This window comes from Sebastes fasciatus, chromosome 3 (genome assembly GCF_043250625.1).
Source record: "Sebastes fasciatus isolate fSebFas1 chromosome 3, fSebFas1.pri, whole genome shotgun sequence".
Classification (NCBI taxonomy): domain Eukaryota; kingdom Metazoa; phylum Chordata; class Actinopteri; order Perciformes; family Sebastidae; genus Sebastes; species Sebastes fasciatus.
Genome location: NC_133797.1, coordinates 39,026,921 through 39,046,301, shown reverse-complemented (window position 1 = coordinate 39,046,301; position 19,381 = coordinate 39,026,921). Strand labels below are relative to the sequence as shown.

General features: G+C 42.2%; 1 protein-coding gene across 1 annotated transcript in view; it reads left to right on the top strand.

The window, feature by feature from the left end:
• cacng2b (calcium channel, voltage-dependent, gamma subunit 2b) overlaps positions 1–19,381 on the top strand; it is a 74,618-nt gene that overhangs the window by 39,889 nt on the left and 15,348 nt on the right. The window contains exon 2 of the mRNA XM_074630892.1: positions 8,835–8,918. Within this exon, the coding sequence (XP_074486993.1) occupies positions 8,835–8,918 (84 nt within the window). The remainder of the gene's footprint in view (positions 1–8,834; positions 8,919–19,381) is intronic.

The following is a 19,381-nucleotide window of genomic DNA, read 5'->3' as shown; positions in this document are numbered from 1 at the left end:
CGGGGGTCTCTTCTTATTGGTATAAATCATCTTCAGGGAGTCACAGGGGCCCATCTCGCTGCGAGGATAAGTGGGTGACGGATCCATTCTGACCCCTGAGGTGCAGGTTGGTCACAGAATAATAGTATCTGCTCCTTGTTTAAGCAGGATGTATAATTTAACAGGGGCAATTTGGAAGAGCGACACCTCATTATGACGACTGCAGAGAGAGGAAGTGGGGGAGGGACGTAGGAGTTTTTTCTGACGGGGCTTTTGTGCGGTAACGGACACACAAAGGTTTTGTTTGGTTCTGTGTGAGCAATGGATTGATTGATGTGAACTGTAGATTAGAAAACGTGCAATCGTTTGTTTTAACAGCAGAGAAAGCTCTGACTGTTATCAGAGGTCAAACGGTGAATAGATAGATTTGTCTCGCTGATATCCATCCTGTTCTGTGTTTAACCCCCGAATCAACAAATGCCAATAACTAGATCGGAAATACTTGTGAATTAAAGACTCTTTAGTGTCGACTCATTCATTTGTTGTTCAAATATAATTAGTGGGTAAGCAAGTGCAACTTTATTTAATTTCCCTTTATCCAGGCTTGTACAGTTTAAAAGGATCGGCACGACCAGAGTTTAACCTTCAAACCTGTCTGCTTCTTCAGGCATACTTTACATTCATGTTGGTTTATATTCGTCCAGAGTCTGGATGTATTAGCTTGTATTTACTTGTACTTTTGCAAGGATTTGGTAGCGGTGAAATTGTCAGAAATTGGTAGCAGAAACTGAACCGGGAGGATCCAGATAAGTCAAGTTAAAAACTTCCAAAAAAGTACGTCATGTCTCTTAAAAATATTAGTTTTTTTCTCAAATGATGGTATTATTCCAACATATAGAGCACATATATCCATATATCCAGGGTACACACACACAGGTGTTCTCACTTGCGTTGGCTGATTAGACCTCTTCTCAGCATCGCAGCACTGTGTGTGTGTGTGTGTGTGTGTGTGTGTGTGTGTGTGTGTGTGTGTGTGTGTGTGTGTGTGTGTGTGTGTGTGTGTTTGTACAGCTGTCTATGTGAGGATCAATTCAAGTTTTAGACCTTCAGTGTGAGGACATGGTCCTTAGAAGGTCTGTTTGATTTTTCAGATTCAGGGTTAGAATTAGATTTAGGTGCACGTTCTCATCCCAACTCGTCACATACTGACACTTTGTCAGAACCCTTAACTGAGCATCACTTTACGTACGGTCACAGTGAACACATGCTTATTGTTGTGAAAACACTTACTCAGAAGGAATTAAAACCACTACAGTTAAAAACAACATGGTTGGGCTTAAAACTGCTACGTTTGTAAAGTGAAAATGAAACATAATGTGAACATGGGACACGAATGAACAGTTGATTGTAAAGTGAAAGTGAAACTTTACCCGGCAACCATGTTGAGATCTGTTGAGGAAATACCAAGCACCGCCAACCAACCGGAGCACAGCCAATAGGAACGCTCTCTCTCTCTGAAATGACCTGTGATTGGCCAAAGTCTCCCGTCACAGGCTAGATTTTTTCTAAAGCCTGAAAACAGAGCCATGAGGAGGTGCAGAAGTCTCTCAGAACACTTTAATAACAATATGGTGAAAGGTTATTATGGAATTTTTGCCCAATGATGCCAAAAACATTCTGCCTACTGAAGCTTTAATAATAATAATAATAATGATAAAGGTTATTTATATAGCACTTATCAAAATGAGCAGCAAGTTCTTTACAATGCAGAAAAAGTACAAAGTAAATAATCCAATGCCAGATACACACACGTCCACATTTCCAAAAAAAATACAAAGTATATCCGAACGTGGTTTGGAAACTACAAGCAGCCTACAGATGAATCTAACAGGATGTAACTACTCCTGTAAATTCTTTAAAGGTTGCTGCTGGACTCTGTCCGACTTGACCGCAGCTTTTAGTCACCGCCTCCTGCTGCTGCTGCTGCTGCTGCTGCTGCTGCTGCTGCTGCCGCCCGATCTCGTCTACTTTCCAGTCACAGCACAGGTGTCACTAATTGCATTAACGATGGCTCTGTTGCATTCGAGTGTCCCAGTAAGCCGTGATGACGGCGTGACAGTGAGCCAGCAGGAGCAGAACCAGGACCCTAAAACTGAAGCAGCTTAAATGGAATTCCTATTGCGAATTGTCAAAATGTGGTCAGTGACAATTCATCTCTTTATCTCGTTTTTAGCCTCACAGAATGGTTGAATTTTAAAACGCTGGTGATGAAATGCAGCTTTTAAAAAAACACTGATGTTTGCCTGTCAACCCCTAACATATGTTGTTCAGTATTTCCGTATCAGTGTAGTTCATTAAAAAAAAATACAGGACATAAATCATGATGAAATATAATGATGACAACTTTGCAAAGGCACATATTTGTTGTACACTCATATCGGTCTGATGACGATTTAGCCTCTGGGGGCAACAGACGATATATCTGGGGTTCTGGTGAAGCGGATATCCGGGCTAAGACTTCCTCCTCTGGTCATTGTTTAGAGTCCGATTAGCAACTTGAGACTGAAGTTGGAGTTGAGAGACGTCTACGATGTGCAGATATCGGTTTGTCGAGATTATTAAAAAGCTAAGGATGTGAGCGACTTTGACAAGGGCCAAATAGTGCTGGCTAGACGACTGGGTCAGGGCATCTCCAGAACTGCAGCTCTTGTGGGATGTTCCCGGTCTGCAGTGGTCAGGACCTACTTAAGGTGGTCCAAGGAAGGAAAACCGGTGAACCGGCGACAGGGTCAGACCCGAGGCTCATTGATGCACGTGGGGAGCGAAGGCTGGCCCGTGTTGTCTGATCCAGTAGAAGAGCTTCTGTAGCTCAAACTGCTGAAAAAGTTAATGCTGGTTCCGACAGACAGGTGTCAGAACACACAGTGCATCGCAGTTTGTTGCGTATGGGGCTGCGTAGCCGCAGACCGGTCAGGGTGACCCATGCTGACCCGTATCCAACGCGAAAAGCGCCTACAATGGGCACGTTAGCATCAGAACTGGACCACGGAGCAATGGAAGAAGGTGGCCCGGTCTGATGAATCACGTTTTCTTTTACATCATGTGGACGGCAACGAGTTGGAGGTGTTGACTCGGCCTCCAAATTCTCCAGATCTCAATCCGATCGAGCATCTGTGGGATGTGCTGGACAAACACGTCCGATCCACGGAGGCCCCACCTCGCAACTTACAGGACTTAAAGGATCTGCTACTGACGACATAGTGCCAGATACCACAGCAGACCTTCAGAGGTCTAGTGGAGTCCATGGTTTATCTAGTTTAATATGATGCTAGTAACTTCTAACAACATCCAAATGTTTGAATAGCAACCGGGCCCGATGGCGGGCACAAAATCGACCGAACAACATAATATGGCGATACTCATGTGTAGTATGTGTACATTGCTCTGAAAACTAGTATGTAAAGCACTTATGTCCGAGGCTTTTTGAGACTCACAAATTATGCTAAAATCCATCTGTTGATGTCGATATCATCGGTGCATCTCAGATGATGACGTAATGCTCTGTTCAGGCTGCACAGGTTTCATTCCTGTCGAGACAATAAAGCGTGCTCTGAGGAGGGATGAGCTGCCAGCTCAGTTCAAATGGGAATCTGGTCCTCGGGGTGCACGCACATGTATGCATGTGAGAAACAGATAGAGGAGAGAGAGAGAGGGTTGTGTGAGAGAGAGATAGGAGAGAGAAGGAAGGAAGGGAAAATGCAATTCCAGATTACATGTGCTTGTGCTGCAGCGTGGGTGGGCATGTGTTGGAGGGAGAGAGAGCGGTGATTGAGGATAGAGAGAGGAGATGATGGAGATTCTGCCCGGCAGTATGAGTGTGTGAATTGATGTATTTGACATAAAGTGGGATCTTCAAGTGGAGACGCCAGTAAATTAAAACTGAAAACCAAACGCTGATACAGAGAAGCATTATTATTAAAGTTGAGGGAGTGATGGTACAACCGAGTGTTTGACTGTATCTTCTACTTCTGCACATCTCCTAGCAACCACAACGGACACCATTTTGAATGGTTTATAATATTCCAGCTATATGTATGTTTGAGAAAAAAAGAGCGGTGAGGTTCATACAGGAATGGAAAAAAAATGAAAGGCCTGAGCGGGTAGGATGACTCCAAACTGGATGAACCAGTATGTTGTCTAGTGCTCTTGTTAAAGCTGTTAAGCAGTTACCATTTAGCCTGGTTTAAAGACTTGAGGGGCCTCATTAAAGAAACTTCCTAAATCTGAAGTCCTATCTCAGTTTAGGATGATCTTTAGGATTTTTGTTATTACAGAAACATGTTTCCTAACTGCATTTAGGGGGAAAATCCCATCTTATCATAGGATAGAAATTTAGCTATTACAGAACCGTACTGACTTTTGGATTTCCCAATTTAGGAATCCTAAATTAAGATGGCATAGACCCATGTCCTAAATTCAAAATAACTGCCAAAGGTGGCAGCAGTACTGTTGTTAGGTCAGTATGTTAATGACGACGACAACTGAACTGATATATAAATAATAAATCTGATGATTGAAATGCTACTTAAACCATATGTTCACGTTCCTAGATCATCTCACCACAGACCACCAATTTGTATGTGTGTGTGTGTGTATATATATATATATGTATTTATTACACAGCTTTGTTGAATACTCGATTTTGATTGGTCAATCTATGGTCTGTTATTTCTTTATAACAGACCGTTGCTATGTATAACAGGCCGTTGCTATGGGCGCAGTTCTGATATCAGACTCTGGCGGACTGTTTATGTGTGGCCGTGTAATAAGTGGGATAATGTACAGCTAGCGGGTCATTGTCCGGTCATTGTCCGGTCATTGCCCCATGCAAGACGGCATCGCCCTGTCGCTGTACATTATTTCTTACATAATTAAAAAGATGGAGTTTCTTCTCCTCCATGCATTGACACGACACGATAAGTGCCTCTCCATGTAGGCCTGTGTGCACAACAGCAACACAACAAGATTAGTCTCTTCAAATAAAAATCTGCAAACATCCCAGGCAAAGAAAAACGCTATAAAAACTGTTTTAAGCGTAAATAAGTAGGCAAACTCATTATTTGTATAATTTTTGTGAAAGTTGTTTTCCTGTATTGTCTTCCAGCTTTTAGGTGGTAAAAAATATTGTGTCTTTTTCGTCAATATGGAGTAATAGATTTGTGAGAGAGCAGAATCAATGAGCTGTCTTGCTTGTTTGATGTGTGTTGCTGTCCATGGTGCTGATCCTGTCACAAGGTCGCTGTTTTAGTGACTTTGTTTTCCACTAATAACTGACTCTCACTTCAGACTGTTGGTGTATGAATTGCAGGGTTTAATAGTGAGGTGAGACTGCACAACTTTAGCATATTTTGCTATTCTTATAAATATAGGCTGCGCTAACAGGTCACAATTTATTCATATCAACTGATCTGAATTTTAAGTGTTATCATTAAAATATACAGTGATTAAGCATATATTTTAAATTATAAACCTACATTATATTGAACTGTTCAATATTAATCCGTTGTTGCATTAAAAAATGAATACATTGATCAATATCGTTCATGACGGATGTGGTGCAAATACATAATATTATAATTTACAATATCTATATTCGAACATTTACGCTTGTGTCTCATGAGGTCACTGGTACTCCGGGCCCAGTACTTAAGCCCCGGTAAAAGTTTTGGAAAATAAAATACACACAATCCAAAACCATAGGCGGTTTTCTCTACTTCTCCTCCTCTTTTGAGATTTTGGAAGCATAAAAGTGTCAGCACTATAGTCAAGGCTTACTTGTTTTGCTGCATTTTCAAAACATAAGAGTGGTACCGATGGATGACGCGAGCTGATGACGTGCCTCTGCTCTCATGTACTATTTTCTGTTCACATCGTAGCAACACAGATTGAGACCAAGATATTATTAGACCCATCTCACGCTGTGTGTCATGCAACAAAGTCATAGGCCCTGTCTACACGTATACAGATATTCTTTAAAATATATATTTTGACCTCCGTTTAAAAAATAAAATATGTCCACCCGTCCTTCGTTTTAGAAAATATCTCCGTCTACACTCGAACGCAAAAACGACTCCAAACGCTCGCTGTAATATTTACATGTCAGCTCAAGTGAGGTCACAAGTTAACCACCCTTCTCACTCCCTTTTCCTTCGGCTTCATTACAGTCAGAATGATACCAGTTATTATTACACGGCTGTGTTGAATACTCGATTCTGATTGGTCAATAATGGCGTTCTGCGGTCTGTAATTTCTGTATTACAGACCGTTGCTATGTATAACAGACCATTGCTATGGACGCATCACTGATGTCGGACTCTAGCGGACCGTTTTTGCGTCAAAATATTGATTAATTAAGTAAGTAGCTGTGTAATAAGCGGGATAATGTACAGCTAGCGGGTCATTGTTGTGAAAGAATCCCCTTCAGGGCGCTGAGAGACCCCTCCGCCATCATTTCCCAAACGCTCCGTACAAAGTAACCAGAGCTTTTAAAAATATGCACCCTGGAAAGCATTTCCAAAATAAACGTTTTATTGACCAAAACTTGTAGAGGAAAATATTCGTTTTAAAAATATCTGTATACGTGTAGACATGGCTTAAAGGAACTTTCACCGCCTCGACATCTTGTACATGTCTGGTTAATAACACGCTCAGACACACTTCATTGCCATGATATGAACTGCAGTAACGGTAATGTCATGCAGCTGATTGGAACAGCTGTTATTTATAGAGGGCATTATCTAAAGTCAAAGCTAATAAGATGCATCAGTAATAAATATTCCAACTGAACAAGCAATGATGTAATGTTTTTAAAACTGATGACTCAGTCGAAAGCTTCATGTCCACTGGAGGGCGACCTGAGAGACCTCTACTCTCTAATCTCTAAAAGCCTCTCGAGTAAACACACGATTCAAGTCTGTTTCACTTTGTAGCTTCCCTCACATTTGCACAACAAATAGTTATAGAGACAAGATGTGAATGTGAGGCTCCTGAAACACGCAGCGCTGTTGCTCATCACAGTTACACAGAATTTCAACACGCAGCTCTACACAGTTCAACACCGAAAATTATGAAATGATGAAAGCATTGTGCGGCGCGCTGAAAGGCTTCCGAGCCCGCTTCCTGGTGAAATATCTTTAATGTATCTATCAAAGTCTACCTGATGAAAAACACTTTGTTCGCCTGAGTGTTTGCCGTGGCGTATTAAAGATATGTAAATATGAAACAGGCTCGCGGTAGAGACCTGTCATCATTTCTCTTTTCACTTTTATGTATCGAGCTTTGGTGTGAAATTGTTCTTTTTCTCCGTGGTCATGACGAAAATGCTAAATATCTGAAAACACAGTGATGAGAGAGAAAGGCTTTTGACAATAGGGCTGATGCTACAGTATGTGTGTGTGTCTGTAAGTGTGAGACATATTGTGCAAGTGTGTTTGTGTGTGTGTGTGTGTGTGTGTGTGTAAACGATGCCCATTTGAAAGCCGGGCGCTCGTCTTTCGTCCTTCAATCGCCAATTAACAAGGGCCCATTTAATTGCAGTGGTTTGGGAGGGCATACAATTACCACTGGAGCTGAACCAAGCTAAACACACACACACACACACACACACACACACACACACACACACACACACACAATTCTTCTTAATGAGCGGCACTATCAGCTTGCCTTTCTTCCTCTCTTTCATTTGCATTTTGCTCTCTCGCTCTCTCTCTCCTCCTCACCCTCCCACCTGCTCTGTCGAGGCGTTTAGATTACACTCCTGTCTTCTTCTCCCTCTTCTGTCTGTCACTTCCTGTCCTCTGATGTGTTTCCTTCAAAGCTGCAGACAAATCTCTCTTCCCCTCCTTGTTTTCTTTGTCTCCAATGCTGCATCTAGTCTTCTTCTCCTCTTTCCTTCCAACGTGATCTCATCCCGACTCTTCATATATTTTGCCGCTTGGGTATAGAAGCCCCCCAGGGGGCAGCCTTTTGCTTAGTGTCTTGACGCAGAAGGTTCATGGGTAGTTAACGTTGTAAAACGGCCATGGTTAATGTTGTAACACATGGTTAACGTTGTGAAACGGTGGCGGGTAGGTTTAGGTAATAAAAACACTGGGTTAGGTCAGCGCCACTAAACTTTTGGTTTCACACGAACAGGAACGCCGGTCCCCTGAGTAAAAGTCCTGTTATTATCCACAATTTGGGAAACCAAGTTTCGAGGTCAGGCACTGACCTTGAATGGTTATGGTTAGGATAGGCTGTCAGGCAGCGAGTCTCGCAAGAGCTTTCACAATTTGTGGGTTACCTTCTAGTCCAAAAAATGCCCTTGGAGTTATGTAATTCTCAGTGGAGCTCCCCAGTGAGCAGTTCCTCTCGGGGAGTTTCCAGAACTGTTTGATCTGAAAACGCCTACAGACGCTTACGTGCCCTGTGACGCCGAAGGCCGCTGACCAGGCGTCGGTATTTGACGCCCCGGGAATGAGAGCAGGCTGCTCCTTCTCTCTACTGCATTCTCACCTTTCTTTCTTCAGTTCCACTTTGCCTTTTCTTCGTCTTCTCTTCCTCCACTTCAACCATTTTCTCTGATTACCTTCCTCCTGTCCTCCTACATATCAGTCATTACTTTAATTTACTGCAGTGAAGGTGTTGAGTTGATGGACATTTAAACAGGAAAAGAATTGTGAGAAGCCCAATTTACATATACATTATGGGGTTTAATTATTTTTGCTTTCAGTTGTTCAGTTTCATTTCAATTATTTAAGTGCTCTGATTTCTGTTCTTAAATGTCTCCTCTCTTTTCTCTTTCTCTCACACAGGTTCTTTTAAAGGAATGTGTAAGCAGATAGATCACTTCCCCGAGGATGCCGACTATACGGCGGATGCTTCCGAGTACTTCCTACGTGAGTCCTTCCTTTCATTCATGTTCCAGAGTTTATTAATGTTTTTCATCCACTTATGCATTTAGTATTAGGGTTAGGGCAAGACCCTCGTGATTATTCATTTTCGGTTTCTTTTACTTCACTCCTACCTTGTTCCTGAAACTCATGGTTTGGCATAAAAAAGCATATATTTGTTACATCATTTATGTGACGTATGTAAATTAAAATAAGCAAACCGTGACTTTTGTTTACACACGGGACACCCACATCGGTCTCCTCCACCACCCTGACCTCCTCCCTACACCGATTTCCACGGACTTTGATTAGAAACGTATTTGTGATGCGTCAAAAAACAAACGTAATCCAGAGGGAGAATACGTTTCCCTCGAAACGTATTGACAATGCAGCTTTGTTGTATGGGAACACATTTTTTTGGAGACCAGGCTGGAATAGTGGAATCGTTCGACAATTAAAACATACATTTAATATGAAATAACAACAATAGTTTTAAGCAGAGATCTGTGTGATCAAAGGAGTTAAAATGATTTCAGAATAAAGTATCATTGAGATACAAGACTACGTCAGTATCTGCCACAAGAGAACTTAAACTGTGAGAAGGACAGAGAGAGAAGAAGGGGGTCGAGTCGGGAAAAGCAGCCATGGTGGGTCAATGAGGACAAAAGCAAGATGGAGGACAGAAGACAGGTGGGCTGTGATGAGAAGTTAGAGGTGGAAGAGAGAGGGAAGACAAAGAGTAGCAAAAAGCTGAAGAGAGAGCAACGTGAAAGTGGAGAGACTCAGAAGAGGAGGAAAGGTAAGAGGTGGAAGTCAAAGGATGAGGCCATTGATGTGGAAGAGGAGCGGGGCAAGGGCGGCAGAAAGAGCGACGAAGACAAATTCCAGGAGGTGAAAGAGGACAGGAGGACGCGGTGGCAGGAGAAGGGAAGGTTGAGGAGGTGAAGGACAAGGAGTAGGGTACCAGAGCAGTGCTGTTGCTCTCCCAGCGGCTTGCCAATTAGGACACTTTCTTCTATAAATACTCCAGGCTCCGCTATGTGGGTCACACCTCTCCCTCTCCTCCTTCCTTCCATCCATCCCTTGCCTCCTCCCTCTTGCTTTCCATCCATCTGTCTGTCCATCTCCACCGAGGCCCCGCGCGCCTGTCTGACAGCTGGTGGATGGAGGCCACGGGGTGGAGCGAGTGGATGATGGGGAACAGGACAGATAGGTGTCACAACCCACTTGAAATGGCTTCTTTTTTTTTTGAAACTTTCTCAAAGTTTTAATTGAGTTTGGTTTTAAAGAATGCAGCAGAGCGTCTAAATGATTTCTGTGTGGGGTTGTTTTTCAACAATTTACAATAAATAATAACCTGCAGTGGTCCGCAGTTTCAGGTTTCATGATTTTTAACTGTGTCGAGTTTCCAGGCAGCCGATTAGACTGTTGTCAGGCTATTAAATAGGCGTTATCAGTCGCTATAAGCCCCATAGGTGTGGGTCAATAGGGGCCTACTACACCCACTAGTTGGTTTTATCATCCATTTACATGGCAGATCACCAAAAGAAGGTATAAAAGAACACAACAGTGACCTCTAGCGACCGTAGTTATAATGACAGGAGCAGAAGCAGAAGCGGAAGTCAGTTGCTGTAGTATAGACCCGGTGTGAAACCAGAAATGTGTAATTTTGTTGTCTAAACCTAAAGAAGTTGTAGTTTTGTCGCTTAAACCTAAAGAAGTTGTAGTTTTGTTGCCTAAACCTAAGAAGTTGTATTTTTGTTGCCTAAACCTAAAGAAGTTGTATTTGTATTGCCTAAACCTAAAGAAGTTGTAGTTTTGTTTCTTAAACTTAAAGAAGTTGTAGTTTTGTTGTTTAGTCTAAAGAAGTTGTAGATTTGTTTCTTAAACTTAAAGAAGTTGTAGTTTTGTTGTTTAGTCTAAAGAAGTTGTAGATTTGTTTCTTAACCTAAAGAAGTTGTAGTTTTGTTGCGTAAACTTAAAGAAGTTGTAGTTTTGTTGCTTAACCTAAAGAAGTTGTAGTTTTGTTGCGTAAACTTAAAGAAGTTGTAGTTTTGTTTCTTAACCTAAAGAAGTTGTAGTTTTGTTGCGTAAACTTAAAGAAGTTGTAGTTTTGTTTCTTAACCTAAAGAAGTTGTAGTTTTGTTGCGTAAACTTAAAGAAGTTGTAGTTTTGTTGCTTAAGCCTAAAGATGCCTTTTTGTTTGTTTTCAAAGGGTGACGTTTTATTCAGTTTTACAACATGTTAGAACGTGATACTTCCAAGTTTAACTTTCTCTTTTACAACGTGGTAGGCATAATCGGCTCCTAATGACCCACATCTATGGTGCTTATAGCGACTGATAACGCCTATTTAATGGCCTGATAACAATCGAATCAGGTGTTCTAGGTGAGGTGCGAGGATTCCTTAAGGTCCTGAAGGACTTTCTGAGTGGGCCCTCGGTAGAGAACAGTGTTTATTCAGCCACTTGAAGGTGGAAGCAGCACCCATGTACCCATTGAGATAAATAACCCCATCTCAGAGATGAGACATCGATCAGTTGCTGCTCTTGTGTCCTTTACACCCTCGCGGCCACTAAAACAGCAGTCGCCGGGGTTTTGTGGGGTGGAAGATAGAAGCTAATGTTTATTTTGAATTACTGTATTTTGTCCAGATGAACCACTGATCCTACATATCCCTTCCTCTCCCGCTGTGCGTCGTCATGGCAACCATTTGAAATATCTGTGCACTTGTGTGTTTTTTTATATGTTGCTGTGTGAGGTACAAACCTGAAGACTAGCTGAAAACAATAGGCCAGACAAACACAAACATAAAGATTGTTTCCACCGACTTGCACAGATTTGTTTTTTCAGTCTTTGACAGTCAGGGAGGAACATAAACCTCACGACCGTAACCGTACTAGCAGTTTGCATGGTTTATTTGCAGTGTACTTTGCAATGAAAAGGCAAAAAAAGCAGGAAAAAAAAGGGCAGAGTTTGGGTGAGACACTGGATGGAGAGGTGTAGTTGGTGGATACGTACAGCATGTATTTTATCTATTTCAACATAGCTGTGTCAGGTCTCTAATTGTATGTGACTGTAGCCAATTGCACAAATTGCCCATTTGTCCCAACTCGTCAAATGCAGACGCTTGGTCAGTGCCCCGTCGCGTCTGATACCGATGCACTGAGGCACCCTTTAACGTCTGTATAAGACAAACCAGGCTTACAACTAACTCCATTGTATAAAGAGTGAGAAAGTCCACATAGGGCGGAGGAGGATGAGCAGCGGGAGGAGGATGGATGGATAGGTCAAACAAACCGACATACAAAAGTTTGTATGATATCTTACGAAAATATTATTCCTCCTTTTTTGTTAGTTTACGAATGTCCAGCAACAAGTGTCAATATCCGCTTGTTACATGCATACAGTGTTTTCAAAATAAACTTAAGTCTTACTTACTTACTAACATAGGTTTAGGCAAGAAAACTACTTAGTTAGGTTTAGGAAAAAATGGTGGTTTGGCTTAGAATAACTCCGAAAGTGGCGTTACTTAAGTTCGTCAGTTACGTGACAAATAAATACACGTTGACTTCTGGTTTCACACGGGACATGAACACCGGTCTCCTAGGCGAAAGTCCGATTGACCCACACATCCACCCCGACCCCCTCCGTACATGGCGTTCGCCGCTATTTATATTTCCTGGTTGACGATTACGTTGATTACACACAAATTGATTTTTGTGGGATATACACGAATTACAGCGCATTACTTTTCTTAGGAATAGCTACGAAAGGTGTATGAGAACAGCCTGAACAAACACAGGACTTTCACCCAGGAGACGGTTATACGTTTCCCGTGTGACACCAAGTCAATGTTGACTTATTTTACCTTAATTTTGATACGTAACTAGTAACGGTTCCATACTAATGACGGCAGTTACGCAACAACCCAAACCACGATGTTTTCCTAAACCTAACCAAGTAGTTGTGTTGCGTAAGTAAACCTAAAAACTATGTAAGCCTACGTTGGAGGTATATTTTGAAAAGACACTATGCATGTAATGAGCAGAAATTGTCCCTGAAGCGTCCAAAACTAACTCTACAGGGGTACGTAGAGCGTCATAGGTTGAAGCTTAGGACCACTGACCAAGCGATGTTATTTGACAAGTTGGGAGTGAGTTGTGTGAGTGATTGTTACCTTCTTCTGTTTCCTGAGCACCACTTGTATGAATTTACATAATAATTATTGTAAACACACCGACACACTGACTCTTGCACTCTTTGCTTTCGTTTCCCTGTAATCTTCAGTGATATGTTAATCAAAGCTCGCTCACTGTAGGTCACTCTGAATAAACAGTGTCAGCTAAATTACTAAAATGACAATGTAAAGTGTGGATGATGACACACTCTGACAGATGGAAATGATGCAACATTTGTTTATCAAGGCAGGGTTTTCTCTATCACTCATACACATTCCCCACCTGGAAGCCTCCCAACACAACCACCGGCTCTGGCCACCGAGCAGCTCAACTGGATTGGTTGTTGTACAGTAGCCGCTCCTCCCTTAATCCCTACAAGCCTCAAATGTTGATTCATCAATTCCCTGGCTTCTGCTACCTCCAATTGCAATCATAACTGTTTTTACTGTAGGAAGCCCGAGATAATTATATGAAAAGTATTGCCAAGGAAGCTCAGGGAACAGTAGCACTCTGTGTTTGTTGACTAGTGGGCTCCTGATATCTTCAGTGCAATGATAGGTGTCCTCAAACAGCAGAGTTATTACAGGGAAATCCACAGGGAACCACACAGGACAGAAGGCCTAAATCAGTGACGTTACGACAGGCGTTTTGCCTTTAACGGTTGTTTGACATAAACCCTCATACCTAAACTACAAAACAGTTTGCTCATCAGTGCCTTCCAAAACAAACAACATGACTGAATTTGACTCATATGAGTATTTTGTGATCTGCCACTTCTATGAGCGCTTCTACTTGGTTAGGGAAACATCATCAACATGGTTAAAAGAACCAACAACAACCATCAATAGAAGACAGGAAGAAAATGTCTTTCATGTTGCTTTCCAATGTTAATTATTTATCAAATGCATGTTAAAAACAAACAGGACACTTTTTAAAGGCAAATAACAAAAATGTGTTTTTGTATTATTGTAAATTGAATGTGCAAACATAAAACAAATTTTTTATAAACAAAGTGCAAATATTTATTTGTTGAGAATAATTCATGTTTTAAAACTTTTTTAGTGCAAATAAATAAAAAAATATACAAGAAACTACCCTTAACAATCACTCACAGCTGTGAAATAGCTCCAAACATGCTCCTCTTTCTTCAGCCATCGTGTGTCTGTCGGAGTAACTAGTCTGGGTGCACGCCGCTACACAACGCATGCACGACGCATGCACGGCGCGTTTGTTGTTTGAATGCACACAACATCATGACAGCAGTGAGAAGCAAACGGTACAACAGATCATTGTTTGCACAGACAGTTCTACTCTTCAGAGAGAAACTGATCCTTTTTGTATCGATGCTATTGACGCCAGAATCAATATTCACAACGAGATGTTGGTAGTATCGATATTTTCAGATCGATCCGCCCACATCTATTTTGCACTTAAGAGTGCTCGGTGCTCCTAACTCCCGGGACACATTGCCTACGTGAGCAATGCGTGTGAGTTTTGGAACCTCTTGCTTTTTATTTTGGCGTCCATGTTGACAGGTTAGAGCAGCCAAACAGCCTGCATGAGCAGAGCAGCTCAGGTGCGGTGCAGCTGCATGTCGCCTGCGTATCTCAGCAAAAATAGACAGTGAAAATGATCTTTTGACATATTGACATCCAGCAACGTTACTACAGTTTTGATGTCCATATCTGTAAAATATGTCAAAGACACATGAAAAAAGTAAATATTTATTTTTAACAGTTTGACACTTTTATTCTGAAGATTTGAAAATAGCCTCCCTCTTTCATTCCTTCAACGACCTTCTTGAAAAGATCAGCAATATGATATTTGCACATGTTAAAACCTGTTGATATCCAAGTCTTTCATTATGTTTAAAAGTAGGTGAGTTTCTCATTCTTTTCTTTTGGGCATCTCTGGAAACTGTCGGCTCGTCGGTTTGCGTACAACACAGCGCTGGCCTCAAACAGCCAAGAGGCCGTGTGTCAAAAACTACCGCAAAAACTCAGATTGAGACTCATATTGTGAATGTGCTGTATACATGTCCAAAGAATGCTCCTAAAACCTGAATAATATCAGCATATCCAACATGTCTTAATCGGAAAATGGATAGGAATATGCTGTTTGCATGACCCGTATCAAATTCACAATATTGTCATATTCGGAATAATAGTGGAATATTAATGTGCATGTAAACGTATAGTTATTGTAGTGCAGCAGTGGTTTCTGTGTTGTTAGTGTGGTTTCGCCCGTTAAAAAAATGTGCAGAAGATTTTCAATTTAGTGGGAAAAAAATCCACTTCCTCAAATGACCCAATCCCACTTCTGGAAGACATAGACAGAAATGTCACAATTCATTAACACTCTGCCACCATTTAGTACCACGCATACCAACTAAAGCAGCAGTAGACCGATATTATATAGAGGATGTCATTCTTTTAGGATTCTTTACACTCTCTTTAATTCTCACTCTCTTTCCCCAAAGGGGTCTTTTCGATCTCTCTCTCACTCCGTCTCTCTGAGCCGTCTCACACCGCCACCCCCACCCTCCTCTCTCTGGGTGAATGTGTACATGTGGTTATGTAAGGGCGAGCAGTCAGCCTTCCTCCTGCAGCAGTACTATCAGCCGCAGCCACAGAGAGAGAGAGAGAGGACAGAGCCACCACCCCAATCCTTCACTACAGCATAATATAGAGGACAGTTTACCATGCTGGTGTACCCATCTGAACCAGATGTAGAAGTAATGACCATTCCATACGTGTCAACATCATGCATCTGACAGCAACAGCTGACTGGTAGTCAGTCCAATGAAAGCTGCATTCACCAACATTACTGTTCATCTACAGTATCTATCACTTCTCCTGCCTATTAATATGCTTTCATATTATAGACTAACCAGGGAAGTGGAGAATGTTGACATTGGACAATTTTGCAAAATCCCAAATCATATTTCAGGCTCTCCTGAAAACAAAGATGATACGAGGACATAACATTCAGACTCTGTGATGTCCTACATAAGCCACTTTTTGATGTAGAGTCACATGTCCAACATATATCTCTTACACTGTCTTCTATCATTTCACATGAACTCCTGTTGTCCTTGAAACCTGAGGGGACAGTGGTCTGTCTCTCGGCGTCACCAGGATGAATTTATGCATTCAAAATACTCTCAGTTCAGCTCATGCAAAACTTAGATGAAATATAAAGTATGTGTTTTGGGGTTGTTACGGCTGAGAAGAAGAGTATAGGTCATGGTTATCTGTGTTAGGGAGGTTAAAGAGTGTTTTCAGGCTCGATAACAAAGCAACTATTGGGGTTTAATTAAAATGATGAAGCGTACCACACTTGGTAATCACTAAGGGTCTGCGTGAGCCATCACGTGTTGGGTTGCATGGTCGTGTATAACAGCATAGACTTAGGATAGTACAGTGTCTGTGTGTATGCAGGGTTAGATGGGAAGGGTGTGAAGTATATAACACACAGTGTGTGAATGTGTGTTTTTGAAGGTGTGCAGGTGTGTGAAGTGTGCGTGTGTGTGTGTGTGTGTGTTGTACCACGCATGGAGCCGCTGAATTGGATTAGATATGGCTAACAGCTCAGCTCTGGCCCTAACTGGCTTGAAGAAGGCACACACACACATGTTTGTACTTCTATATTTGTGAGGACCCTCACTGAACAAATGGATCCCATAACCCAGCCCCATCTCCTAACAATTACGTTCCCATACAACAAAACTGCATTGGGAATTAAGTTTCGAGGGAAACATATTTTCTTGTGGATTACGTTTGTTTTTGACGTAAAACCAATAAGTTTGTAATGATATGAAGTCTGCGTATGGAGGAGGTCGGGGTGATGGATGGGTAAAAGGGTTATTTTAATTTACGTCTGTAGCTTAACAACGTAACAAACGTAGTCATTTTAAGCCAAACCATTATGTGCTTTTTACTAAACCTAACCAAGCAGTTTTTTTTTGTTAAGTTGAGGTCCTCTCTCCGCTCTGTGTCTGTGAAGTAGTTACGATGCGGCGGTGCTCATGCATGTGTGTGGGGGGGGCGTTGCCTTGGAAGGAGGCCGAGGGGAGGGGACGGGTTTAGACGGAGCTCCTGAGGCGATGCTACTTTCAAATTGTACTAGCTTTTCCAACATCGTCGACCCTATCTTTAAGTAAAATAGGTATGGAAACAACGTAACCCAAATACGGAAAACACGTCACAAAGGTAATAAATAAAAACATCACTGACGTAACTTACAAAACAAAACACCGGTCAATGTCGCCAACTATTCCCATAACATTTACACACGGGATGAGTTTACATTGTGGTCTGTAAAAATCCATAAAGGCGTATTTATTGCACGCTAAACACCTTGCGCATTATCGTGGCATTTATACGCCTATTCCTGCAAACGGGCTGGTTAGTTAGACAATTATTGAATGTAAATTTAGATTGTATAGACCCAGTAGTAGAGGTGAAATGCTGTTACACATTGCACCTTTTAAAGCACAAAAAGTAATTTGAACAAGTGCAGACCTGCCAAAGTGTCTTCACTCATGAGGTCCTCACAAAGATAGAAACATAGGAAAACACACACACTTACAGAGAGAGTCCTGATTTTGCTCTGAAGTGGAAGCGGTGTGCAGTCTTTTTGCTGTAATATAAAGCTGTTGCTATAATTAGACCGCTGGATCCTCGTACATAATGCTATAATACTCCGGATCGGGATGCTAGGAGACGACGTGACGTCACCCGCTGATGATGTCATTCCACTGGCTGATGTCACGGCAGCTATTTTTGGGGAGCCGAGTTGTGACACGGAGGCATATCACGATTTACATGAGTAATACGGCGTGATAACAACTGGCAGGCTGCGCAGGGACCCTCGTGTGTGTACAGCATTCATGCACACACACACACACACACACACACACACACACACACACACATCTGCCCGGTGGTGTGTTCATGCTCACATTTTTCTTCTTCCCTCTCAATAAGATCTGTTTATTTTCTAAAAAAAAACAAAAATGATTCTACCGGCGAACAAGTCTGTCAGCTTTACATGGACGGACAAACACACACACACTCACAACACACACACACACACACACACACACACACACACACACACACACACAGAGTTAGTTATTCCCTTGTAGCTGTTTTGCCAAGTTCCCACTACCACATGTTCTTTGCTGCTGGGCTCTCCCACGTGGGCGAAATGTGTGTGTGTGTGTGTGTCTGTGTGTGTGTGTGTGTGTGTGTGTGTGTGTGTGTGTGTGTGTGTGTGTGTGTGTGTGTGTGTGTGTGCGAGAGCGAGCAGATCATTCCTGCGTGGGTAGTATACAGTGTGTATGGGAAACACCCCACTTTGTAGCCTGAGAGTGAGCAAGTGAGTGGGTGGGAGGCTGATCGATGAGTGTGTTCACTTTGTAGCTTGTTGAGCTGGTGTGTGTGTGTGTCTGTGTGTGTGTGTGTGTGTGTGTGTGTGTGTGTGTGTGTGTGTGACAAAGTAATGGGGGGGTTGCTGCACTGCACTGTAGTTTGTGTGTGTGTGTGTGTGTGTGTGCGTGCGTGCGTGTGCGTGCGTGTGTGTGTGTGTGCGTGCGTGCGTGTGCGTGTGCGTGTGTGTGTGTGAACCCAGGGAGCTCCCATGGTGGTGTCCACCCCCGCCTCTATAATTCAGCCACAATTACAAGGCTCTCCTCTGCCGCAGCTAATGAAACCATAAGTCAGTGCAGACACACACACTCACACACACACACACACACACACACACACAACCATATAAACACACACCACTGCAGCAGAACCAACCAAGCAGTGGGAGCAACGAAGGGGGTGGGGGGAGTGTAACAGAGAGAATGAAGAGGTTTAAGAGACGGAGGAAGGAAAGAGATTGCTTTAGTAAGTGTGTCTTTGTCTTGGTATGTGTGTGTGTGTGTGTGTGTGTTTTTGTGTGTGTGTGTGTGTGTGTGTGTGCTCTGCCGTCTGTCTGTGTTTTATATCAGAGCCATAGTGCACAGTACATATTGACTCACATGGTACAAAGATGACAGGATGACACACAGTGTTGCTTAACTTTCTTAATTATCACAGAGATTCAAAAGGAAAAAAAAACAAACAGAAGAAAAAACTAGCTGAGCATTAGCTTCTACCACCTGTGTGTATAATAATAATGATGATGCTAATAATAACTTTATTTATAGACCACTGTCATAGAAGAGATGTAGCTCAAAGTGCTTCACAAAAGCAAAAAAAAAATGCAACACATTCAAACGAGGGCAATAAAAACAGAG